Here is a 27,473-nt window from a genome sequence, read left to right as displayed (position 1 = left end):
AGTTAATAAGCATAAATGAACAAGTTTCAGCTGTAGAATGTGACGAGGTTTTGTCCCGTGATCGGCTGTAGAATGAAGAACTTAATGTCCCCGGATGAGGACGCAGGGTCTCAGGTTAATAATTAAGCTCTGACATTTTCTTTTTTTTTTGGTACGTTTATACGACACGTATAAAACATTTAAATACAGCTCAGCATTAACAGCCAGGCTGAAAATAAAGAAATAGACCTTTCATGAATACGTGTCTCTAATATTTCTAATCTCTAATATAATAAACTCTCAGCTGGTCACAGGTGGCTCGTGTTATTCTCCTCTTTTTTCCTCCTGCGTTGTGAGTCACGGCCTCATCTGGAACCACATCAAAACCCCGCGTCTGGAAACTAAGCAAACATCTCTATAGTAAAAGGGTTTGAGGGGGGGTGAGGGGATGGGGGGGATGGGGGGGGGGACCATATGTTCCTGTTTCCATCCATCACAGCTGACGGCTCCACTCTGACGTAGAGACACAAACTCTGGACACGAGCAGCCGCTGAGAAGCTGATACATGTTTGTTTGTTTTAGGAAATGTTTCTATTCACACTGATGCACACGAGAGGTGGTGAAAGACCCCCCCACCCACCGCCGCTGCCCCCCCCAGGGACAAAAAGGGTTATTATTAGTTCTCTGGCTTATTATTTCCAGCTGCTTTTGTACAGTACATTTGTCCACAGACTAATTCTGTCAATTTTTTGATTGCGCTGTTTATTTTATTTTCACGGATAATAACAGATAATTTATTTTTAATCTTATTTTATTTTATCTTTCTTTTTACTTGTGGTTTTAAATAGTGTTTCTTTTTTTTCGTGCAGATAAGCTACTGAGACCAAGTCGTTCCCATCGTGGATCATTAAAGTCTGAGTCTAAACATTAAACCAGTACGTTTATCTTCGTTCCTTTTAACGTATGAACCCAGAAAGAGAAGTAAAGGAGAAACCAGCAGTTATTAGAGTTACAGAAAAGAAGAAGAAGAAAAAGGAGAAGAAGATGAAGAGGAAGATAGTTCATGATTTCATCTGAATCATTGACCATTGTCTTGTGAATCTGGAGAAGAATCAATTTAGACCTGGACCAGTGGTTTCCATGGAGGAGACTACTTCCTGCTTCATTCAATGACAACATGGATGTTTTTGACTTGTTGCACATTTACTTTCCTTGAGTATTTTGTTGTATATTCATACGCGAATGATGAAAAGTTTTCTAATGGTGGTAGATCAGTTCAACCACCTTCTGATAATAATAATAATAATAATAATAATAATAATAATAATAATAATAATAATAATAAAAATCTTCAAATCCAAATCTGACCAGAAATGGTTGTGACCTTTTCTTTTTTCTTGTCGTACATCTTTACTCCAACCTTGCAAACTGCTGACTGAGCTCATGTCACATAAACCAGAAAATGCTACGTTCATAAATACGTGGCAGCTTCAAGTGCAGTAGGAATTATAACAACAGCCAGAATATGCTTGGAATATGCTGATATACATGGAGGCAGATATCTGTAAACGTGTCTAAGTGCCGACATTAAACAACATCTGGTTTGCGGAGGCAGCAGCGGCGACTAATGGAAAACAACAACAGTGAATTTATCGCGGCCTCTAACCGAATTGACCACGACAATGAGGCTCTGTGCTGGGAGCTGGGAGCTACATGACAGATGGAGTCTCTGGTCTCAAGGTTCCTATCGGAGACAAGAGACTCTCTCTTCTACAGGCTCCGTATTCTTCCTGACTGTGAGCGACGCAGAAGTTACTTTCAAAAACAGATGTAAATAAATGTTCACAGAGGAACGACTCAAACTCTGCTTTTATTGTGGATTATTTTAATTCTGGAGGAAACTTAACAGAAAGCAGATTCAGGCTGTGGTTTCTAGGCAGGTTAGAGGACGACTGTTCGTGCTTTTATCTGTGTTTGATGCTGGTAGAGATGCACGAAACCTAAATATCTCGATATAAAACTGGTAATGAAACTCTGAAAAATCTCTGCTTCTACCTCCAACAAACTCTGACGACATCTTTCTTTTCTTCTAATTCTTTGTGTCTCAAGTGCAATAATACAAAGCAGAGACAAAGACAGACGTGTGGTTTTTGAGAATCGATCTTCATGTCAAAATATCGACACCAAGTCGACTTTCACAAGAAATATATTAAAACCTTTATGACAATGAGTCAGAGCGACTGTTTTTTCTTTTATATGTGACTGTGACCGTGGAGGAGACTACTTCCTGGATCAGTATTTACCGTGGAGGAGACTACTTCCTGCTTCATTCCAGGACAACATGGATGTCTTTTGTTGATTTTTTTGGACGTGTTGCACATTTACTTTCTTCAGGTATTTTGTTATTTGTTATTTTGTGTATATTTGTGAACTGTTTTCCCAGATTGTTTCTATTTGCTCTGATTAAAGACAAGTCTCATACTAAGCAGCTTGTTTAAAATGCGTTTTTCATGATTTCATTCACAAATGTTCTTCATTTTCATTCACACACAAGTAGACGTATAAAAGTATCGATATTAGTATCGGGATATCAGCCTTGGTGTTGCTCGGTATTGGATGGAAAGGATAAATAGTGGTATCACACAACGCTAGCGTGATGTGTGTTTACTGGGAAAAGCTTTTATTTATGTATATATACAAATATATATATATGCAAAGACAAAAACTAAAGAATATACAATATATATACACTAAGTTTTAGAACATCCTAATTTTTCCAGTTATTTACTGCAATTAAAGTTACACAAGCCCAATGAATCGCTTTAAATGGTACAAAGGTGAGACTGAACAGCCAGAGGTTTTAAAAAAAAAGGTTTAATTACCCAAAACTGAAAAATAATGTGCATTTCAGAATGATACAAAAAGGCCTTTTCCAGGGAACATGAAGTGGGTTATAAATTTAAAGCTGTTCTGCAGCAGTGAAGGTTGAATCAGCCTTGAAAGCTGGTGCAACTAATTCCTAAAGGTGTTCCAACCCCGTCTGTCTGCATAAAGGCTGGAACACACTGTGGTACCAGACCCTCATGAGCATCAGGTGAACAGTATTGTGCTGCAGAAAGTAGCGTGTTGCTACAAAAATGGCGAGAAAAATCTTCTGTTCATCACTCAGGGTCTTTGTACGCCGTCGAGTAGACGAGAGGACGGTTCCACAGTGTGTGACATCAACTGTCAGACGTGGAGGATGAAGATGTGATGGTCTGGATCCCGGGTCGGTGACTTTTACAGAGTGAGCGTCATCCTGAACCAAAACAGTACCACAGCATCTGCAGCGCCATGCAAGACCCTCTGGTATGTGTCTAGATGGTCAGAGGTTCATCCTACAGCAGATAATGACCCAGACGAATGTAAAACAGAATAAACGAATAAACAAAAGAAAAAGAAATGTACAATAAATAAATGATAATAAGATGTCGACTGATTTTTATTTTTTTTGTCTCCAAAAACAACAAAACAAAACAAAAAAAAAAACCTAAATCCTAAAAGTCGTCTGGAGCCTTGAGCTAAAATATGAAGCAGCACAGAGAATGTTTCATCCTCCACTTTCCCCTGAGCTGTTAATCCACTTAAATGAGTTTGAAGACGTCTTTATTTGTCACGTGTTTAATGTTTCTACCACAAACTCAACACCCTAACCACATCCTGCAGCGCTCTATCCACTGAACACTGATACCAAAGGACGGCCAACACGCCCTGAACGTACAAACGAGGGCGTATTACTGGGATCATTTCATATCAAACAGCCCATTTATTACCTAAAACAGGAAGCGCGCTACCGTCTTTACGTGTTAAATCACATTAGAGCAGCAGAGGAGATGAATCTGTTTGAATGATTTAGAAGCATCCATCTGGTCTGGATGGAGCGGTGGTGGTGGTGCAGCATCAAAAGAGGAGAATTCCAGTTTAAAAAGTGTAGCCAAACCTTAAAAAATGCTGTGGTACAACAATGAGCAGGGCCCTGCAGGCCAGATGAGCCGTGTCCTCCTCCACTCACGCTTAAAGAAAACTGGACGGGTAGTTTTCCATTGGACAAGACAGAAGAAGAAGAAGAAGAAGAAGAAGAAGAAGAAGAAGAAGAAGAAGAAGAAAGAAGACGAAGAAGAAGAAGAAGAAGAAGAAGAAGAAGAAGAAGAAGAAGAAGACGTGTGTCTGGCTGTGACTCTATGAGAAGGTCATGGGCTCACGTCCAGTGCAGTGATGTTCGATACCACACGTTTCCTTTCTGATCTGATACTGAGCAAAATTCATGCTGGTATCAGCAATACCAATACCGATACTTGTATCAGTATGTATTTCAAATCATAAAGAATCAGACATCAGAGTGATTTATTTGAGGTAGTGTCCTCATTGACTATGTAGCTGAGCTAATACAACAACAGAAAAAAACAGACACACGATCATACAAAATATGTGAAAATGAGGTTTCAAACACTAAAAAGATAAAACCATTAACCCTTTGAGTTCCACACTGAGAAATTCAATTAATCACGACTAAATTTCATTTCTAATGTACGTTAATAGCACTGCAGACTGAGGTTCATACAATATAAATACTGAAGCATATGATGTACGTTTTCCTGCTACTGTCATGTGTTCAAAAGCTCAAAACATATAAGAGCCACAGCTTAGATATTTGTATATGTAATGTGCTACTACTACTACTACAAAAAGTAGTTTAACTATTAAGAACTACTATAAAAATGAAAACTTGCATGTTAATTGTGACTCTGTTCTCTCCTCTTCTGTCTCCTCATCATAAATGTGTCGTATTCTGTGTTGTGGTTTAACCTGAGGTTTGTTGTCTTGCTGCAACTCAATAGTTTAGTTCATTTCTACTGTTTTATTACGTCCAATGACTGAAGTATCGATAATTTGATTTGAGAATTGATTTTAGCGTAAAGACCTGTTATCGGAGGTATCGGTATTTCAGTTTTTCTTTTCTTCTGACTCTAAGTCAACATCAGGGAACTGTTCTAATGCACTGAACTGGAGCTGGGTCCAGTTTCACGCTGCAGGATTAGAAAGTTACACGTTTGTCCCCAAAACTGGACAACAAATCACATGTGGCCCCCACAAAGGAGCACGCGAGATTTAAGAACGGCTCCTTTTCACTGAAAAAAACAGATCAATCATTCACTTCAATCATTTAATCAGCTCAGACTTCCTTCTTTACCGCAGGCGTCTCATCCGTAAAACTCAAGTGTCAGTTCACAGTCGAATTAAAAAAGAAATCTTCATATTTTCGTCTCGGATCCGTTTGAAGTGTCTGACACACAAAGAAGACACTCACACGATTGTGATTTATTTCTATTATGAGATGAAACATTTGTTTTCACCCTTCAAATACTAATGAGGAAGCTGTTAAAGAGTAAAGTGATCAAAGTTAAAGTCAAAGTCAGTTTCTTCACATGTACCAGACACACAAAGCAAAAAAAAAAAAAACGTGTCTTTCTATCCCGCAGTGAAGAGGTGAAGCACACAAACACAACAGATAAAGACATTTTCTAACACTAAAGTAAAGAATAGTTAAAGTGCACAGTTAAAATGCAATAAAATAAAATAATCCTCTGGTCTATGTGAATGTTACATGTTTAAGTAACATTCACACCAAAAATGAAAACCAGGATCCCTGCAGAACATGGTTTAAATGTACTTCTCCTGTTAGTGGTCATAATGTTGTGGCTGATCGCTGTATAAGCCAATGTGGACACACACACACACAAATTCCTAACATGAATACAAGATTTTCACACAAACTCCTAAAACCAGACAAAGACAAAACCGGAACAAACGAGTTAAACAGGAAGACGACACTTATTTATGTGTTTGTTCATTAAAACGAGCCAATATTACATATCAGAGATCAGCTCCTGCAGGATTTAATCATTAATGTTTCCATCAGTGTGATGAGACTCAGTTCCTGCTTTAGTTTCTATAAATCAGGGATTTGTCTCAGTCTGACATTAACAACACATGTTTGTGTTGAAGTGTGTGATGACGACGGACAAAGGAGCTTTGTGAGGGAAAAAAACTGACAAAAACAAAAAAAAACAAGACCCACAAGAAAAAATAAATAAAAACTGTTTAATCAGAGCAAAGAAATAATGTTATGAGTAAAACTAATTAAAAACTATAGTTAAACATACAATTCATCATGTAACTACATCTATAAAAAAACAAAACATCATTAATAGATAGATAGATAGATAGATAGATAGATAGATAGACCAGTTCTTTCATGGACTTTTCCTCATGTAAACAACACTTTTGCTCGTGGTGCAGTTTTATTAATAACTGACAGTAGTGAAACATGTTGTGTTGAATGAGATGCAGCTAAAAGCAAAAGCGTCGTCATTTGTCGAAGTGAAAGGAGCATCTATCAGCCCTGAGGGCCTCGCCGCATCTGTGCGAACACATGATTCATTCTGCTCCCTCCAAAGGCTCCTCATTCATGACCCGTCGACGCCGTGATGAAGCTGTGCGGGTCCCGAGCGCCGACTCCGGGCGACTCCGGCCCCCGAGCAGCCTCCTCCGTCACGACCTCTGACCCTCCCCGAGGACGGCGTCTCCCTGGACAGAGGCTTCCCTGCCGCCTCGCGGCTGTGCGGCACAAAAAGACGCCTGGCTCTGTTGACACGGCCATTAGTGGGACAAAGAGGGGACAGGCTGGGACCATCCCCCCCCACCAGTACCAGCACCACCCACCATGGAAAGCAACACTTCCTGCTTCTGGAAGGGTTTGCTGAAAATATCTGTCTTTAAAGGGGAAACGAAGTCGTATCCACCTGGCTGCTCTGCTGAAGAAGCATTTCTGATGAAAATGAAATGGAAAGACACGTCGAGTCCGTTTAAAATCCGCCCGCTCGGACCCCGTCAGGCCGTGGGAACCGCGCGGCGGTGGAGCCGGTGGTTTGGGGAAAAGAAACTGGACTAAACCGACTGAAATGGTCATGAAAAATGTGCCGTGTGCATGAATATTCTGCACCGCACCGCAGCTCCCATTTATTTATAAGACATGTTGTTCATGAATAAAACCAGTGAACCGGTGTCGTTTATATGGACCCGTCCAAATGTTTACTGACACTCAGTTCTGAGCTGATTTTAAAAAGTCGTCTGTATCGATTTGAGTGGACGCAATAGCAAAATATTCTGCTTCTCAACCCCAAGACACAAGACGCCACTGGTCTGTTTTCTTCTCAAGAAGTCATAAATAAAATAAATAAAACATATATTTTTTGGTATTAGATCAAATGAATATGTCTCTTTTAGGTTTTTAATGGCTGTTTTAGGATTTGTTTTTATTTATTTATCTTTTTTTTTAGTTTTTTGTCTTACTAGATAATAATTATTTTTATTTAAGAGTTTTTTCTTTCATGTTCAATGAAGCTACTGTGACAAAGTCATTTCCCTCGTGGATCATTAGAGTCTAAGACCTAAGAATGATTCTTAATGCAATATTTCACAAATCCATGGGGTGTCCGAAAAGTTTCTTTTTCACCACTGTCGATATAAATAAAATGCATGTGTTTCAAAATTGTATTTTTATGAAACTGCATGTGTCAAATTAATAAAAATAACCAAGACTCTGCAACCACCACAGGAATAATATGAGCGTTTGATTTCCGAATCCTCAAAGAAGAAAAGCTTGTTGTAGAATTTATTAGAAAATAATGAAATATGTTGAAACATGCACCGAGAGTTTACTGAAAACTGGAGAAAAAAACACAAATATTCACATCTGAGAGTCCAGTGGATGATTTTTTATTTGTTTTTTGTTGAAATTACTTTGTCAAAGCTGAATAATCACGTAATCAGCTGTAATCTGGAAGCCAGACCAACAACTTCCCTCCTCGTGTTCATAGATGAAAAGGATCAGATGCTGGAAAGAAGAAACTCTGACTCTCTTGTCTGAGTTCATCTAAAACCTTTAGAGTTGTGCTAGTTCTCATTTTAAGCTTCAACTGAACCAAGAACCAGGAAGAAAAACTCGAGAACAAGCTGGAACAGATGATTAAGATCATTTACATATTTCATCTTCGTTAGATTTTCATTTTTTCCAGAGTTGAGTTTATTTATATATGTATTTATTTTCCAGCTAAATGCCTCTGATTGCATGCAAAGACACTTATTTTTTGTGTATTGGTTGTGAAACATCCCATAAACTGAGCTCTAGTTGAGCTGTTATTGTTCTGCTGCCTCTGATGTGATAGCTGATCTTTATTTCTCAATCTTCATGTCAAACTTTGATGTTTTGCAACTAGATGCCGACATTCAACGCAAAATATTTCTCCGCCAGAACGCAGCCGACATCTGTGGCAGCACGTAAACATTTAAGTATTAAAAGTTGAAGAGAGTGTGATGGTCGTGTTTCTTCTGAGTCGCGCTGGGATGGATTCCAGATCTTATTGGAGTCTGAATGAGAAGAAGCTGTTGTGGAAACGAGTTACTGGTGAAGCTGCGTCCAAACACTGATGCTGAGTTCACTTCCTGCTCTGGATCTTCCTCCATGTGGTCGTGATGCAGCGTAACCGAGAAAACTCCTCCGTCCTAAATTAAGAGAACCAGGAGATGGAGCCGACCTCAAGTTTTCCAGGAGTTTGTTCGAGATAAGTGGAGCATAAAACCTGAACGCAGCTTCTTTATGTTTGGTTTTCATGGTGAGGAGACACGTCCAAACCAACCGAGCAAGTAAAAACACAGACGAGTAAGTCCTGAACGCAGACGCAGAGAACCCAAACAAATGAAACAGAATAATGCTTTTGTGTTTGTTTGTCCAAGAGGAATGAATGAGCAGTCGTCTGGCTCGTCCACATGATGTTTAGAAATGTCCTTTTTGGACAGAGAGCAGTGTCTTTGGTCGCTGAGCGGATTCGTCAACGTTAACAGTAACATTGTTGGTGGAGTCGTCTTCAATCTGTCTGACTCTCTGTGGATTATCTGTGGCTTCCAGACTCTTTAGAGATGGTTGTGAACCTTTTCCAGCCTGATGAGCAACAACAACTCTTTTTCTGAGCTCCTCACAAATAGCTCCTCACATAAATCCCTGATTTATAGAAACCGAACCAGCAAAATAAAAAGAAATTTCTGAAATTTCGCTAATTGCTCTTTGTGCATGTTTCCATTGAAAGGTGTTTAACGAATGAGCTGTCACTCAAATGAACTGGTCACATGACCCCCTGCATCATCTCCACTGAGGCCTGTGATGAGGAAATGTGGAAAAAGTGTTTCCATTGCAATTTTGCGATAAACTTTTACATCGATACGTCTGAGAAACCACCTCAAGAGAGATTAAAAAAGTTCAAACTTTAGGTATTTGAGAGTTTTTTTTTTTTTTTAGAAATGTAGGTGTTTCCAGGGGAATGGAAACACAACAAGTGATGGAAACACTTTTGAACACATGGACTCTGATTGAATCTCCTCTCTGAATCTGAATATCGGCTCATTTTAATGATTAAACAAATACTAAAGTCAAATATCAGTTTTATGCAGGAATGTGGAACATTATGAACTTTGCAAATACTTTTAGTACTTTTTAGTTTGCTTGATGCCACGTGACGAAGTCCACTTTACATTGACAGAAACACTTCTGAACAGATGTGTTACACTGTACATGTGAGTTTGCAGACCCCAGCAGTTATGAATACTATCGTATGCAAATCAGCAATCAGCAATGAAAAATCCTGTGGTAGAGGGGCCCACGTCGATATTCTTCCCAGGGCCCCGGATTTCCTAGCAACTGCCCTGCATGTAACATTGGCTCGCTTTGAATAAACGTGAATAAACAAAAGCAATATTTCTGTTTTATAATTGTAATCATGTTCTCTTTGTCTAATTTCAGGTCCTTATGTGAAAACATTAGTTTCTATGTGGAAATCCTGGACAACACCAGCCTGAGGCCACAATAACCCACAACCTAGACTTGGCTTTGTTTTTGTTTTTTTGTTTTTTTACATTTACTTTTTTAGTTATTTAACAACTAACTAACTAATTAACTAACTAACTTTGACCAAGTCCAGAAATTTCAAAATGTGTGATAGATGTTCATTAATGTGCATTAATAAACAAAAAAATAAAATGTTTTTCTCACGCCAACAGCTACATGAATAAAACAAAAAGAGCCTCTGTAATATTTACTTCTTTTTTTTTTTCCAACATCTGTTTCAGGCGCCGCTACTCGAGCTGCGTTGTGCGCATGCGCCGTGCGGTCCCAGTATTAAACCCGGCGCAGTGCTGGTGGGGGGGACGCAGAGTTAACAGGACTTCATGGACCAGCATGTCACAGCAGCAGCGTTTTCTATGTCTTCTTGTCCACGATGCACTTTAGGATTTCAATAAGATGCGTGTGTGTTTGCAGATAATCATCTTCCTCCTCTTCTGCTTCCAGCCGCTGCGAGCTCAGGGTGAGTCTCCCCCTTTAATAACTCATCTGTTTATCTTTTATTTTTTCTTTTAAGTGTCCGTGTCTACTCTCAGACTTTCCCGATACATCACTAGAAGAGCTCAACAAAGCCCGTATTTACTCCTCGGTCGGGACTAACTTGTTGTTCCGGTGACAGTTTTGCGTCCCGATGGCCCGATTTACTACGCTCTTGGTGTGTGAGAGGACACCGCGCCGAACTCCAATCACAAATCTTACTATTTAACATTCACTTGCGAATTAGCGAATTCATACGCCAAGAATAACAACTTTTACGCGTAATTTTTAATTATAAAAATACTTTGTTGAAAACGGACAACTTTAATTACCCAGCTGTTTATTTTTCAACAAAACCCAAACGTTTGTACTATTTCACTGCGCTAGCTACCGCCCACCACTTAGAGTCTAGGTGTGAAAATACTGTGGGAATAACGGAACAAAAACTAGGGGGAAAAGTTGGAATTCGATCACTTTGATCACTTTGTTACGCGCCGAATTGAAGTGCTTATCGTAGTCGTTTTATAAAGTTGCGTTTTGTATGCGTGTCTTGGATTTTCTGTGCATTTAAGCGACAGCATCGATAGTCGGTCTGTTTTCAGGATGAACGTTAGCATGGCGCTCCGTCCGTCCCGGGGAACAGGGGAAGTCTTTGAAGGTTTAAGGAGAGAAAAGCCCCGAAGTTTAAAAGAAACCTTCTACTTTCGGATCAGCGCCTGATCTACGTGTCTTCTTGTATGAATACTTAATAATTTTGGAGTTTGTTTCGTTGGAGACTGACTGGGGAAAGATATCCGGGGATAGGAAGCAAAGATAGCGGATCTGGAAGAAAAGTGGGGAAAAAAAAGAAAAGAAAAAAAACTTCCCGTTACCGCGACGGTTATGTCATTTTATTAACAATTTAACACGTTTTCCTATAACGTGCAAGTCTGCGTAGGTTTTAAGAATAACTTTTAAGCTGTTAATGATCAGCACAACTTGCTCTTCAATTCGGCATTCACAAAACACCCCCAAATAGGGGTATTTTATTTAAAAACTTAATATTTTAAACGTTTGGCGAGCTGAACCCTCCACCTCTGCAATACATGTAAATGCAAGAAATAATGTAAACAAGGAAATGAGTCAAACGTGTGAATGAATAGAGAAGTGCATGAGCTTTTTCGGGCTGTGCTAATGAATTGACAGGGACTTGTTGAAGTTAAACTCTTGTGTTTTTTTTGCTGTAGAACAACTGGCCATGAATTTGCTTTCACTCGCTAATTGTGTGCGTCAACACTGAGCGGCCACTTTAATGTCGCGTTTCTGGAGCCTCTCAGGTGTTTGTCGCTCTTTAGTATCATTTATCTGGGGAGATGCTGGGGCGGGGGGGTCCATGGGGCTCATGGGGGCTCATGGGGGAGGCCTATAAATCGGTCTAACATGCTGGTGGGGTCCGGCTTTGATGTGCCGCTGCACATGGGCGCAGGATGTGGATTTTTCCTGACACATCTGTCCTGAACATGAAAGAAAACACAGCTCTCAGATCCTCATTTGGGGTGCACATTGTCTCCCAGCGGCTTTTGTCCATAATAAAGGTCTCAGAACCCCCCCTCCCCTCCTAAAAAATAAAAAAAATAATAAAAAATAAAAAGTGGTCCAGGTGGGTGAAAAATGGCACCATGTGGGGAATAAATAAAGAAGAAGCGATGACTTCCTCGCTCTGTACTTTGTGCAGGAATTCCACACATTTTTGTCGTCTGCAGAGTATTTTGCGAAAGCTCTCGCTGTCGTTTTCTTTCATGTTGCCGTTCTGGTTATTGGAGGCTAGCCGTGAGAGAATGCATCTGGAACCAATTTGACTCTACAAAGCAGGAGGGGAAGAGGAGGGACGAGAACGGCAGCCCTCCTCCTCCTCCTCCTCCTCCTCCTCCTCCTCCTCCTTCTTCTTCTTCTTCTTCTTCTTCTTTTTTTTGTTTTGTTTTTTTTGTGTTTCTTTCCATGTCCACTGTGAGCAGACATGGGCCCCACAAAAACCTAATTATAGTTTGGGAGATTAAACTGTGGCACACGCAGATGAATGTCTCGGTGTAGTGATCGTTGAACTGAATTGTGAAATATAGAAGATAAAATAAAAACCGCCAGTGAATTTATTTGGTTGACGATTTAAGATTAGAACAAATATTAAAAATAAGAATGGATGTAGTAGAAAAAAGTAGATTTTATTCTGAAAAGCCAGGCTGTTTGTTTGTCTGTTTGTTTGTTTGTTTGTTTGTTTGTTTGTTTGTTCTGTGCCTGAGATGGTTCCCGGCTCAGACCCTGGAGGTTCTCGGTTCAAAGCCCTTTGCTATTGAAGCAGCATCAGCAGAGGTTTCAGAACAACAGGAAGGCTGTCGCAGATAAAAATACATTATGTGGCGTCCAGGTGGAGTTAAATAAAAAGCAACAATACATCAAAGTACAAAGCAAATGCACATATTACTAGACTATCAACTTGTTTTCACAAAACTGTTAGATTATCAACAATTTTTTGTTAAAATAATGAACCTTTTTAGTGTCAAACATATTATTTTATTTGGTTTTATCGTAAAAACGCTTTTTTTTTTTTTTCTTCTTGGTTCCAGTGTTGGATTTTGTCAAAGTAACCTCTGATGACTTAGCCTAGCGTAGCCACACTGATGACTTAGCCTAGCGTAGCCACACTGATGACTTAGCCTAGCGTAGCCACACTGATGACTTAGCCTAGCGTAGCCACACTGAGTTATTATCAGACTGAGAGACATTAATGCTCAATTTGGATTTAATTAATAGTCGGGTTTCAACCAGTACAGAGGAAAAATACTTCTGCATCATCTCTTTTCCAATGACCGATTAAAAACAATCCATCAGTACAATATTCAATACAAGTATAATCATAAAGCGAGTCACAGGGTGGAAGGCATTTAAAAGTACAGTCAGGATGCATAGAATCCATGATAATATGCTTGGACTTGAGAAAAAAGAAACCGAAACTGAAGCTGAATCCTAATATTTCAAGCCGACTCATAAAAACTAATAAAAAAAACAAAACAAAAAACATTTTATACAACACTGATTATTCCATATCTGACTCACTGTGTTGAAGGTTGTAAAACATAAACTCAGTCAATTTTTATTATGCAAAAAAAGAGTCATAAGTAGAATCAGTAGAAATAATAAAGAGATCCAACAAATCCATTATTTCTTCAGTTGAAATTGTTGAAATTTCAAGAATTAGTAGATCCCAGTATTCTGCAAATTGTGTTTAAAGCTCATGAAAAAGTTACTGATCAACAATTTAAGAGATTTAAATAAAATAAAAATAAACAAGATTCAGGACTAAACCAGTTTATGGAACAATCTGAACAAAGAAACCAAAGAATCAAAATTTACATTTAAAAGAACAATTGAAACCTGTGTGTTGAGGAAATATAACATAATAAAACATGTCAGTTTGATTGAACATTGATTGAACATTTATTTTTTTTGTTTTATTTGAGTGATGGAAATTGTATCTTAACTAAAATGGAAACTTTTTTGTTTGATTTTATTTCATTATTATCTGTTATTATTTGATTTTAGTTCCTTGTAACTGATTCTTGGGGTAAAGGTGCAGATTATATCACATTCTCCTTCTTTCTGCTCCTTTCATTCAGATTTAGGAACATTTGTGTTTATATTGAATTGTTTCCTTTTTAATCAATGAATGAAATAAAAAACAAACTAAAAACACAAACCTGATGTGAAACAGACGAGTGAGGATATTTATTGGATGTGTGGATGTGTGGAGTCCTGACCCTCCACCACCAGAATGTTTCCTGTTTAGAAGTTTATTAAATCAATGTTAAAACTGCTGTTTTAGTTTTTATTCCTATTTTTAGGCTAAATGTGACACAGCCGGCTGCACAGAGTCATTTGGAGGCTCCAACTATTCTCTTTGTTTGCAGTTTGCATCATTTCATCTTTCACCTCAACAACAAAGAATTCGTGCAAAACATCGAGATCATTATGAAATTCCCGCCTCCATTAATCCTCACGTTACACTGAGACGACGTCTGAGGACTCGACCAAACATCTGAGACCATCTACGAGTGGATGGGACGTCCTGTCATGTCTCCACCTGAAGGAACCGAGACGACTTATTATCATATCATTCAAAAACAAACCCTTAAATGAATCATTTCCAGATGTGGTGCAGCATCAGTGCAGCATCAGTGCAGCATCAGTGCAGCATCAGTGGAGCCCGACCGACGACGGCTTTTTTTCCAACGACTGTCTAAACAAATAAATTATCATAATTTGATTGAATTCGATGCAGAGAAACATAATTTTGCTCCCTCACACTGGTTCATTCAGCGCAGTAACACATCATTCTCATATTTTCCTCTCAAAGTATTTACTAAAAGAACAGGTTGGTGTTGTCTGAGCCCTGGAGCCGCTCTGTTCAGATAAATAAAGCACTGTTCTGGTATAATTACATTTTCTGTTAATTTCCTACAGGCCTCCTTCTGGTGCTCCCTTTTATTGTGCTATGTGCGTGGTTTTTAAATATATTTGTGTCTGAGTGCACTCTCTGAAATAACCTGTTCAGAGACAAAAAGCTCTAATGTCTCCAGCTACGATTCAATTAACTCATTTTACACAAATCAATTAGATTTCATGTTTAATGTGCTGCAGCTGGCTGGTCTGGGAGGGACCTGGAGCTGCTCACTGTTTATAAGAAGGAAATCGTGCCCTTGAATTAGGAAAGCGGCTTCAGCCACAACATTAAAACCACCGACAGGTGAACGTCCTACTCACCTGCACGTTGAGGCGGAGCAGGAAGCGCCGCGCTCTGTGTTTGCAGAACCTCTGGAGGAACATTTAAATACCCACATCTAAATCCCATCAAGCCACAGAAACCACAGAACTAGTCGCCACAAGAGACACAACAAGACGTCCCGACCTCATGGGTGTTTTCAGGGGCAACGCCGGCCACTTACTCAACGGTCTGCAGGTGTTTTTTTTTTTATATTCTGACTGATCTTTGAATTATCACAGTTCATTCATTTGGACAATCGTTGGAAAAAGAGCCGTCGTCGGTCGGGCTCCACTGATGCTGCACCACATCTGGAAATGATTCATTTAAGGGTTTGTTTTTGAATGATATGATAATAAGTCGTCTCGGTTCCTTCAGGTGGAGACATGACAGGACGTCCCATCCACTCGTAGATGGTCTCAGATGTTTGGTCGAGTCCTCAGACGTCGTCGTCTCAGTGTAACGTGAGGATTAATGGAGGCGGGAATTTCATAATGATCTCGATGTTTTGCACGAATTCTTTGTTGTTGAGGTGAAAGATGAAATGATGCAAACTGCAAACAAAGAGAATAGTTGAAGCCTCCAAATGACTCTGTGCAGCCGGCTGTGTCACATTTAGCCTAAAAATAGGAATAAAAACTAAAACAGCAGTTTAACATTGATTTAATAAACTTCTAAACAGGAAACATTCTGGTGGTGGAGGGTCAGGAGTCCACACATCCACACATCCAATAAATATCCTCACTCGTCTGTTTCACATCAGGTTTGTGTTTTTATTAGTTGGCTTCAAATATTAAGATTTAGCTTCAGTTTTGGTTTATTTGTAGCAGGGAAATGTTCTGGAGTCTCTGCAGGTTTTTCTAATCAGTCCGAAGTACAAATGTGTTGCAGTTCAGAGCCTGTGTTGACTCTTCATGTGGGAGCCAGAGCACAGTGTTTGATTCAATGAGGCAGAAACAGGAGACATGGAAACTTCTGAGTCAGGTGTGAACGCACTTTCAGAGATCTGGTCTGTGAGAACAGAGACGAATGTGACCTCATTCCTTTGTTGGAAAAGACAAACTGAACAGGACTGAGATGTGGAAGAGGAGTCACTCATTCAGGAAAAAGAAACACATCAAATCATGATGCACACACAGAAAAGACACTGAAAAGAACGAAAGTGGAGGAAATCTTCAGGGTGCAAGAACAAAAAATTGACAAGGGTTTAAATGTGTGGAGGTGGGTCCAATGCAAAATTTCAATACTGAAAAATGTTTAATGTCAAACATATTTCATTATATGAAATGAAACAACATAAAGACCCGCGTTTGCAACAAACAGAGTCACCAGGAGAGATGCATATATGAATATTCTTATATATTTTTCATTATTTTTATATTTTTCTATATATATACTGTATAAAAGACATCCAACGATCTAAAAGACTCACAGACGTAGACGCAGGCGGCCGCTGTTAACAATCAAAATGTGGAGACATTTGCACGAAAATCTGCATCGGCTCAGTATGTTGTATAACAGAACCACAAACAGAAAAGCTCTTCATTTCCATCCAGGAGGAGTTAAAGCTGTTCATGGATGTTGAAGCTGTTCATGGATGTTAAAGCTGTTCATGGATGTAAAAGCTGCTCATGGATGTTAAAGCTGTTCATGGATGTTGAAGCTGTTCATGGATGTTGAAGCTGTTCATGGATGTTAAAGCTGTTCATGGGTGACATCGTAGTCCATCTTTACCTCTGTCTTCTCTTCGTGTCCCGAGAAAACAGCCTTTGTGCTTTGGATTCGATACCGATACGATCTGATATCGGCATGAATCACACATTCTTCTATTACTGATATTGTGGTGAGGATTGTTAGAAAAGGTCTGGTCAAGTGATATCACTCAAACAGAGAACAACAGTCAGCCACGGTGTTGGTTGTTGGTTGTTGGTTGTGGAGCCAGAGGTTTGTTTCTTTATGCTGTTTTTTTTTTTTTTTTTCACGGGAAACTTGTGCATGACTTCCCTCCTGCTCCTTGCTACTTTGTTAGCATGTTAGCACACGTTGCTGCTGCTGCTGCTGCTGCTGTGATCGCGTGGGCTCTGCAGGCTGGATGGGACGGCTGGAGTCTGGAGTGGACGGCTCGTATCGGTCATATCAATTTCAGATGCAGATCTTTTAGATAAGGAAACGAAACTGTACGTCAGATTTCTTACTCTTTGGTTTATGCACCGTTCCCATCGTGGTTCATCCCCCCCCAACCCCCCCATCCTCCTCCCAGCCCCATGGAGCCACATGTGCCTCATTTAGTCATTTCCCATTACACAGACTCTCAGGATTCAGCGTCAGGTCTGCGTCCTCCTTTGATTCTGCTAATTGAATATGAAATGAGTGGGCTGGACTCCCTCCACTGTCTGAAGGTGAAGGTGTGTTAAAGCTCCTCTGATTGGATTCAGGTGGAAGATCTTTATGATACCCAGGAGCACACCTGGTTAGCATGTGGCTACATTACTACTTACATAACCAAACACTCACGTACTTCAGAAAGAGCTGCAGCAAGTTTCCTTCTGACCAAGTACCAGGGATGATCCAGGTGTTATTAAAATGATCGGGTTGGTGTTGGTCTTTAGTTATTTATTTTATTTTTCTGAACTAAGACCACGCTCCTGTAGCGTCAAACGTCCGTGTGTGTTCTGTTCAGTTTTCATTTTAAAAGTCAAGAAATAAAATTCAAGGCATTTGTCTTTATCAGGGCTGAGGAGGGATAAACAAAACATAGAAAAAATATAATTGTTTTTCATATTTTGCAACTTTCAGACTAAGGACACATATGAGGACTGAGTTTATGGACAAATGTATAACTTCTATGTGGTTTCCTTCACTGGCTCAGACTAAAACGTCTTTGTAACTTTACTCTGACGTGATTTTTAACTTAAAAACGAGGCTTGTTTCTGCACATATCACGGTTTCGAGGATTTTTATTTGTCATTCGCATCCATATGAGAAATTTGCTCTCAGGTCCCCATAGTAACTGTAATATATAGACACTGAGTAACTATAATATAGTCACAAGTATATGATACTAATAGCTGTATCTAAACAAGATTATTTAAATAAGATAAATAAAGGTAGAAAAAATATACATAAAACTAAAACAGCAGCATGAATAATTTAAGTTGTACAGGTAATTTTAAGAGTGAAAAGCTCTTGAGTTGTGCCGTCACACAGCTCCACCAGAGTTTCACAGCTCTTCCTGATGCAGGTCGACCCTTTTTCCTGCGTCTGAAGGTGTAAATGTCCCTTTAGTCCAACAGACCTTTTTTTGCAGCCGTCACCAGCCTGTGCAGAGCCTTCGTCTCTGCAGTGATGCAGGAGCACAGGACACTTTCCACCTACACCTGTTTGACAAGAAGTCCAGTACCTAAATAAAGTTTATGAACCAGGGTCTGTGGGAATCATTGTGTTGGAACTAGATGTAAAGTCAAAAAAAAAAAAAAAAAAAAAGAGCATACGAACATAGGTGTCACTTTCCATTCCCCCTGGAAATGTCCAAAACCTGAATATCGCAATAAAATACTAGTAATAAGGCGACTGCATTTCCAAAAACCTCTGCGACATCTAAAGCTAAACCATCTTTATGACCACGAGTCCAGTTCGTTTTGAAGTCCATCGAGAATTTAAGAGAATTATGGGAAAGTTCTGGGACTTAATCAGAGTTACGGCTCATTCATGTTGTCTGGCCCTGTTGACTCTAGTTCTGTAACATTTACTATTAGAAATCACACGGAAGCCGCAGACTTCTTCACGGCCTCAGCGGGAACTTTCTTTCACACAACACAACGAGGACAAACAGCCGGGGTGTAGCTCACATAGGCCCGGATGTTTTGTGCTGAGCCATGCGTGTGTGCGATAACGCTAAGTCTGAGCGTTGTGTTTCACGTTCGTTTGGCGGCTCAGGTTTGTTCTTGGCAGTGGAACCATGTTTTCCTGTTTGGGTTTTGTGTCTAGAACGTGTCATTGTTGATGCGTCCAGGTCGAGCTGACCTTCACCAGATGTGACTGGACAGGATGTTGTGCTGTTGTTTCAGTGCTTCCTTACAACCGTTGCATGTGTGAAAGTATCGGCACATGGAATTTCTCCAGCATTTACACATATTTCAGTGGAAACACACACAAAGAGCTGTTGCTAAATGGCAGCTACCGTGAGTGGTGCACGAATCTGACCCAACACAAGTCGTCACGAGGCCTCGGCGTCCTGAAAAGAGACTCGTCCGCTGCAGCAGAGCTGGAGAGCGTGTTCATCTGTCACAGATCATATTAGTCGTGTGTGTCAGGAAGAAGTAAAAGCTCCATTCATCAGCGTCACTGTCAGCGCGGTTTGTTTGAAGCGTCTCTGAAGAGAAGTTCTGTCGAACCACAAATGTTTTTCATTGTCTCAGATGTCACCAGATACCAGAAGTTCACTCAGTTTACGCTGATGTCTCACTCTCGGGACGAGGCTTCGCTGTCGGATCCGAGTAAAGTCGTGTTCTCTGAACAGCGTCAAACTCAAAGACGATAAAACGAGCTTCTCCTAAACGAGGCAGAACCTTCTCTCTGGTTCCAGTTCTCTGGGTTATTATCCAGATCTCAATTAATCAATGCACAGGAAGTGACCTCTGACCCCGACCCATTAACCCCCCCCCCCCCCCCCACCCCACACACACACACACACACACACACACACACACACACACACACACAGTGGCTTTAAAGGAATGCAGGAAGGAGAAGCTTCTCCTCTGTTTGTGTTCACGCTGTTAATGCTGAAGTCGTGTTTGTTGTGATTCAGTAGTTTTTCTTTTTTTTCGTCGCGCTAAAACAATTTTTCAGATCATGACTTCAGTTAATATATTATTGACACAAACTGCAGCAAGATCACATTCAAGTTATTTATGTTGTATGTTGGTGTACTTTTGGTGTTTTTCTTTCCTCTAATAAGTTAATTATTTATATATATCTATATATATTTAACCCTCCTATTATATATACTTATATGCAACGTCTCTACATATATTTTTTTGCTTCATATTTAATGACTTTTCCCAATCAAATGGGGGCTCTGACCCTGACGTAACATATGTTTTTATTCTGGATAATAGTTGTGATAATAGTTTTTCATGCCAGATGTTACAGAGAACAAGAATACGAACTTAGAAATGATATAAAGACACTTGAACACACTCTCTTTCCAATTTAAGGTCAGTCTGAGATTTATCTGCATATTTTTCACCTATAGTCATGTGACAGGTGGAGGGTAGTTTTTATATAAAGACATAAAATTGTTCAGACGTTTAAATTGCTTGAGTACATAACTGGGAGGGTTACATTTAAAAAGCAAAAGCAGAAAAATGCTGAGCAAAGTTTCCATTTAATTATTTAATCTATGAAAGAAGAAGAAAAGGAGAAACCAGTGGTTATTGGATTCAAATAAAGGCAGAGGAGATGCATTAGAGACGGACAGATGTTCTCCTGGAGTTTACTTCCATCCAGATGTGAGGATCTGGATGGAGACACGTGTTGATACCAGGTGTGAACACATGTAGTGGAAGCTGGACACTAGTGATGAGATTTAAATGTGAGGTCTGAACGAGGCTCTTCCAGAAATAATTTCCTGTAGATAAACGGTCGTCGGATGCCTCGAAGGGAGGAAATCACAAGAAGCACATGTAACGGCATTAAACGCTGCTCTGGAAAATGGCCGCCAGTGGTGTCTGCAATTTGTAGTAAATGGGCAAAACCCACAGCGTTGCTTTTAGCTAAACATCTGCTCCCATTCATTAGTTTGACTGAGGACCAGATATTGGAACCAGATTTAAAGATGGATATCGGCACAGGCTGGTTTTCATGGAGCCGACTGTGTCATTAGGAATAAAAAATAAATTTATTTCCTTACTGGCGCATTTAAAAAATGATAAAATTCTTTTTGCCAGCTGTTTGTTTTTCATCTTTAAAAGGTTTGAGATGAAGTGAAACCTGCAGATGTCCTGACTGGGCGCCAGCAGGCTTCATTACGTCCACACGAACACACCCTCAGGAAACGGGCTGGCAGGAAACCCAGAGTAATGTTACATTTAAAAAGAAGGGGGGTTGCTCTGAAATTCCTCTCCTTATCGTCCCTGCAGCTGGCCCACGGTCACAAGCGTGGCCGCTATTTCCAGTTTGTTTGTCTAAGTTGAAAAAGGGCTTTTTGTTTTTTGGCTTGGCTCTGATGGCTGGCAGTGATGAAGATAGACTGGCGATAGACTGGCGACAGCCTCTTGATTCCCTGGGCTGCGTGGGCAGAGGTCATTCCTTATGCTAATGTCTGAGTGTCGACTGGATTCAGTCCCATGAATCTTTTCTCCCGTTGTCTGGAGACGGGAGCTCGTACCTTGTCTTCTCTATGCTGCGCTCCGTTTAACTCAGAGTTATCGACGTTCCCAAAGTCGGAAAACCAGATGAAAGATGCTTTAGCCTCGTCCCAGTGTAGCTTGGTGTGATCAATATTTCAATATTTGAGTGCAAAGTTTCTTTCTTCTTGATATGAGCTAATATTGCTACAATGCTAAACTAAATTTGGGCTATTTAAGTTACACAAGTTGTAAATCGAACATGTGGCTTGAACCATCTTTATTCTTCCCCATTAGCTTCCAGAAAGTGGTCGCTAGTCGCTCCTGAGGTCCACGCAACTAATCCAACAATGAAAACAAACAAAGGTTAAAACTGTGCTGGGACGGTGCTACAGCTGCAGTTCTTTTGTTTTGCAGAACAGAAACATGCACTAACTTCTTCTTCTTAGTTTATCCCAATGCACCTTTTCTCTATATATTCCCAACGCGTCCTCGGGATCATTCACCCACTGGTTGTTGCTTAACGTCTTCTCGTTTTATCTGATCTGCACTAATCTCGTCGAGCTTTTGTGCAACGACAATAAATTGTGATTCTCAGTTTTCCTCTGATCTGGTGTTTTCCTTTGGGCCTCAGATTCTGCTGAACACATGCAGAGCGCGGTGGTGTTTGTTAGCATGACGCTCTGAACTCCGTCTAATGCGATTTGCAGGCGGAGACACGGAGACACAATTTACAGTTGGAACCATCCGACTTGTTTTCGTACCTCTGTGTGAGTGACGACGGCCTCTGTCGGTGTTATTCCAAGCCCCCCCACATAGCTTTGTTTTTCTCACAGCTGGGCCACATGTTCTTCCTGGAGAGATGTCGGGCCTCAAGTTGATGCATGCGTTATCTTTGTGATTAAAGTTTGTGTGTTGTCTAAGGGACCTGGGGAGTTCAGGCTTCAGGATCCCAGTCTAGAGCTGGATCAGTTTTTGCGTCTGATCTGGTGTCAGTCCACATGTGGAGGTGGTCTGGGACACATGTGACCTCGTTCCTTTGGTTGGCGTCAACACACAATTATGGTTCCTTCCATTTATTCTCTGAACTTTCATCTGGGACGCCCCCCCGAAGTCGTTCTTCCTACTCTGAAAGTCACAGAACCCTCACTACCCCTGAGTTGAGTTTCCAAGATGGCCGCCCCGTGTGTCAACAATAATTAGTTCAATAAGCTCCTGTAATATAATTTATTATGGGAACCACTAGCCCATGTCACGCTAACAACGGCTACAAACGTTAGCCTGGTAAAACCAAAATGGAGACAAACACCATCGTGGTGAAATGGGATTGGAATTGGGAATTTTTTTTTTTTTTTAATATTTTTATACATTTCTGCCTCGTCCTGTAGATTTGTTTAGATTTCATCACTGTAAATAATTCTAGTAACAAACTCATGAGTTAGATCAAGTTATCTGTTCCAAATAAATAGCCTAAAATTAGTTTAACATTATTCTAATAATAATAGTCAATATCAAGAATATTTTAAAACCTTTAATTTCACTTTGGTGGAGGCGACCGCTGTTTTCCGACTTCGACGTCCGAGTTAAACGGAGCGCGACATGAGTCCTGGGTCCCATTAAAGACCATCTACTCAACACAAGAGGAGTTTAACTCGCTCATTCAACCACTAACAGGTTTGCAGAGTTTAGTGCAAATAACTAACGTCAGGACAGAGTTCAATAAATACATGATAAGTTAATGTTCTTGGTTCTGAAACAGCAGTAGGTAGCGCTCCATTAGCGACAGTAGCTGTTCAGATGTTCTGCTGGAGTTTATTTACATGCAGAGAAACTGAGATCTGGATGGAGACACGTGTTAATAATAAAACACTTGTGATCAGATGTTAAAGGTCTTTACTGAAGCAACACAGCATCTGATTGTGTCCATTTTGTAGCATTTGCTAAATGAAGGAGACGATTGCAAGACAATTTGTGCCAAGTGGTGGAGAGACTCGTCGTTGGTTGTGTCGGTTACGTCCGACTGAAGCTGGACTGGTTTAATAAAGATGGATTCATCTGGAGACGGTTGAGTTCAAGCTGCATTTGCTTTGATGAGATATATTTGTTTTTAGCTTTGACGTTACCCAGATGAGCTGTATGTGAGAACGCACATGTCTGAATCACATCAAATGGACGTAAAGTCGTGAATTAACTTTATTTAGGAGCTAGTTTAGAGCTGGGGGGGAGGGGGGGGGGGGGGGGTTCTCAAGGAGCTGTAAAGTTTAAGGTGTTTGTGTGAATGAAGGGGATTTGCTCGACCCCGTCCTTCATTCCAGACACTCTGGGTTGAACAATGTAGCCCAGAGAGGTGGAGGTGGAGGGTGGAGGGGGGGGGGGGGGGGGTTCTTGTTCCTGTTGTGTGCCAGAATGGGGCCGGTGCTCATTAGCAGCCGACCAGGGGCCTCGTACTGTACATGACTGAATGGCCTCCCCCTCCGTTATTATGTCGCCAGCTATTGTTTTCTCAAAAGACGGAGATTTCAGTTCATTCAGGTCAAAATGTTCACAACCCGTTAGAACAGTGGTTCAACTGGTGGCTCCCAAAAAGTGGGTCGCAGACCTTTGCTTTGGTAAAAAGACTTACACTCCTGAGCAGCAGGTGGCGGTAGGTGATGGCCATCGCCATCATACACCATAGAAGAAGAGTTTGTTTACAGACACATTTATAAATGTCTGTTTAATAAATGTGTTTTCATACTTTACTAATGGACAGTTTATCATTTATAAATGAAATTATTTACAAAGCAGTTATTTAGGTTCATAAGATAATTTAGAAAGTGACAGTAAACGATAAATAAATGTACATGTATTCATGTTATTATTTAGTCAGTTTAGAAACATGTATTGTGACTAATTTTGGACATTTTAGAGGTTGTTAATGAACTTTTACATCCATCTATATATTTTAGATTTAAACTTTAAGTACTTCAGTCATATAACATCTTTATGAAGCATTTATTAACACACTCAGTAACTATTAGTACATGTATAAATAATAAGACATTTAAATAGTTTATTAATCATTTACTTTCTAAATGATCTGATGAACCACTTATGACTTAATGTATTTATAAATGATGAGCTGATCATTATGAAAGAATAAAGCATTCGTATTAATGTCTAGTAATGTAGCAGTGATGGTTTGTAAATGATGAATGAAGTATTTACTGAGAAACACGACATCTTTATTTGGACTACGGCCACTTAAAGGAAACTTTACCTAAAAAACAAACAACTAACAAAAACAAGTAAATTGTGGCTACAAAGCAGGTTTAAGTTGTAATGAATTATTTGTGTGTCTCGGAGGCTGCTCCTCTTCACAGCTTCAGAGATGAATGTGACGGCTCCAGTGATGGAATCCAGAAACTCTGGTGTCAGGCGGCTGAAGATGAACCACTGGAGGCTTCAGCTGATAACAGAGTGTCATGGTTTTCATCGGCCTCTATCGGGCCTGTCGAGTGCTCTCACTTTTCTTTCAAGTCTCCTAAAGCCTGGCAGCGGTGAAACAAAGGGCCCAGACGGGGAGGACGGGGGGGGGGGGATCCAGGAGAAAGCTCCAAATAAGGACATTAACAGCCTCATGTAATGTTTCCTCAGCCCTTCACACTAGTTTGAAGTAGGGACGGGAGATATGGGCTGAAAAAGAAATTCATCCCATAACTTTTGCCTCTCTGGTGATAATGATACAAATATTCTAATTCCAATCAGTGTTTTTGGCTCAGTCTGTCTCTACATTCAGTCTAAGATGGTTCTCACCAGTTATAGTCAAATAAGCTGCTTCACTACAGGTTCAAGTAGGAAACTGAAGTCAATAATCAAACAAGTATGACAGCAGCAACATGTTTTCCATCTCTGGCTTTGCTTCAATTTTTGAGGAGTTGTGTTTTTACCGTAATGTCCCCAGATTTGGGGACATTTACAGCTCGGAGATGAAAAAAAAAAGAAGAAGAATTAAATGTTAAGATGAAAATGAAGAAACAGGTTTTCAGGGTTTCACAACGATTCATATTTAAACTATATGTCTGTGATGTCAATAGCAGAACTATTGGCTACCGTAATAGTTTTAATCTGCGGGCAAAATTTTTTTTTTTTGTCATTCATAAAAGGATAAAAGATGAATATTTTTGGGGACAGCTTTAGTCGGGGGACAGGTCATCCAAAATGGAGACTGTCCCCAGAAACCTGGGACATCTGGTCCCCTGATTTACCAGAGGATGTGTCTGCATCTCAACCAGTTCCATATTATTGATGAGGAGCCTCATTAAACCACAAGTTATCGCCCATTTCTTCAACAAACATAGGAATAGAAAGCAGAAACAGAACAATATCATGTCAAACACAAACGGGACTCATCTTTTTCCACAAATAAAATGTTCCCAGTTTGAAATAACGACAGTGAATATAGAGGGTTTCCTAAAAAGTCTCGTTTAAGGCCTTTAGAAATCTTAAATATGAGCATATTTTGCATTGTAGGTTTTAAATTACATGAAGTCAGGTTTTAAATCTTTATTTCTGATCTGTTATGTTTCTGTTCCTACTGAGCTGATAGTTGGATTTAGTTATTCTGAAAGTAGTTCTTCTTCTCATACTTGGTGTAGGTCTTAAATTTAACAAATAATGGTCTTAAAAAGCCTTAATTTCACGTGTTCAAACCTGCAGAAAATTTAACAGTTAAACATTTAGCGTAGATTAAAATCATGTGGCGATTAAAACATTACACAACTGAAATGTAGTAATATTTAGTAATGAACTGATATCGATCCTTCAGTGTTAAATATCGTCCGATCTCACGGTAAATGTCCTAGAGTTGGTCCCGTTCCTAAAGTCTTTCCTTGTCTTCTCCCAGAGTCGACTGGATTCAGTCCAATAAATCTTCCAGTCAGAGTTAATGTGGAGAGATGAGGTCGTACCTTGTGTTTTCTACTCCAGAAATGTTCTGGTCCTCCAACGCTGCCATAAACTCCCTAACACTTTCTGGAAGATTAGTCTCCAGGAAACTTTTCTCTTCTTTTAAATGTCCAGTGTTTGCTGTTGTTGTTGTTTGTCTGCAGCCTTTGACCTGAGTGACTCCATGGATTCTGTGTAGATGATCTCTTGTTACCACCTCACCACACATCCACATCAATATTATCTGACCTCTTCTTCGTTTTCCAAACTAAAGTTCTTCTGCACAGCAGACATGATAAATCATTAGTTCTTCTTCAGGTTTTTAGCAGCTATTAACCAACATTAACCCTTCACATGGGTCCAGGAACCATATGTGGTAACTTCATGTCACTGTTCCTCTCAGTGAAGTTTAAGTTGAGCCAATCAGAGAAGATCCAGGAAACATTGTCAGGTCTAATCAGGGTCTAATGTGGTCTACAAGGTCCCCCTCTGCATGAACTTTAAAGGACCAGGAACCAGATATGGGAAACAACCTTCTGACGTCCTATGATGAGGGTTGAAAATTAGACTTTAAAGGTTTAATACAGAAGAAGGAGGCGGTTTCTGATACAGGGACATGGCTATAAAAGATTTCCACTTGTCTGAAGACTGATACTGATTCTAAAATTTAAGAAAACAAACCTGGATCTCCCTGGTTTTTACGTCAACCAGCTGTGACTGATGAATAAGCAGCAACTGACTATGAACGAGTAGCCTACAGCTATTAAGACCTAGTGGGAGGAATTACAGTCTAAAATAAGACGGGGCGTGCATCACATGACACCGTAACACCACAGTGTGTGTAATTACTCTAACTGTGTAAAGGTGGAGCTCTTAGTGTAAGTTAAACAGGCAATTATTAAAACACTCCAAAAACAAATCCATCAGCGAGATACCAAGAGCATCAAGAGTGGAC

General features: G+C 40.0%; 2 protein-coding genes across 2 annotated transcripts in view; one reads left to right on the top strand and one right to left on the bottom strand.

Annotated features, from left to right (window-relative positions):
- Positions 1-27,473, bottom strand: part of LOC124995607 (NACHT, LRR and PYD domains-containing protein 12-like) — a 1,019,357-nt gene that overhangs the window by 668,502 nt on the left and 323,382 nt on the right. The gene's annotated exons all lie outside the window — the stretch shown is intronic.
- The window catches only part of reck (reversion-inducing-cysteine-rich protein with kazal motifs), a 61,305-nt gene continuing 44,088 nt past the window's right edge, over positions 10,257-27,473 (top strand). The window contains exon 1 of the mRNA XM_047568118.1: positions 10,257-10,436. Coding sequence (XP_047424074.1) covers positions 10,373-10,436 — 64 coding nt within the window. The 5' untranslated portion in view covers positions 10,257-10,372. The remainder of the gene's footprint in view (positions 10,437-27,473) is intronic.

This window comes from Mugil cephalus, chromosome 18, assembly GCF_022458985.1.
Source record: "Mugil cephalus isolate CIBA_MC_2020 chromosome 18, CIBA_Mcephalus_1.1, whole genome shotgun sequence".
In the NCBI taxonomy this organism is placed as follows: Eukaryota; Metazoa; Chordata; class Actinopteri; order Mugiliformes; family Mugilidae; genus Mugil; species Mugil cephalus.
The sequence above is the reverse complement of the archived record's forward strand: the minus strand, read 5'-3'. Positions and strand labels throughout refer to the sequence as shown.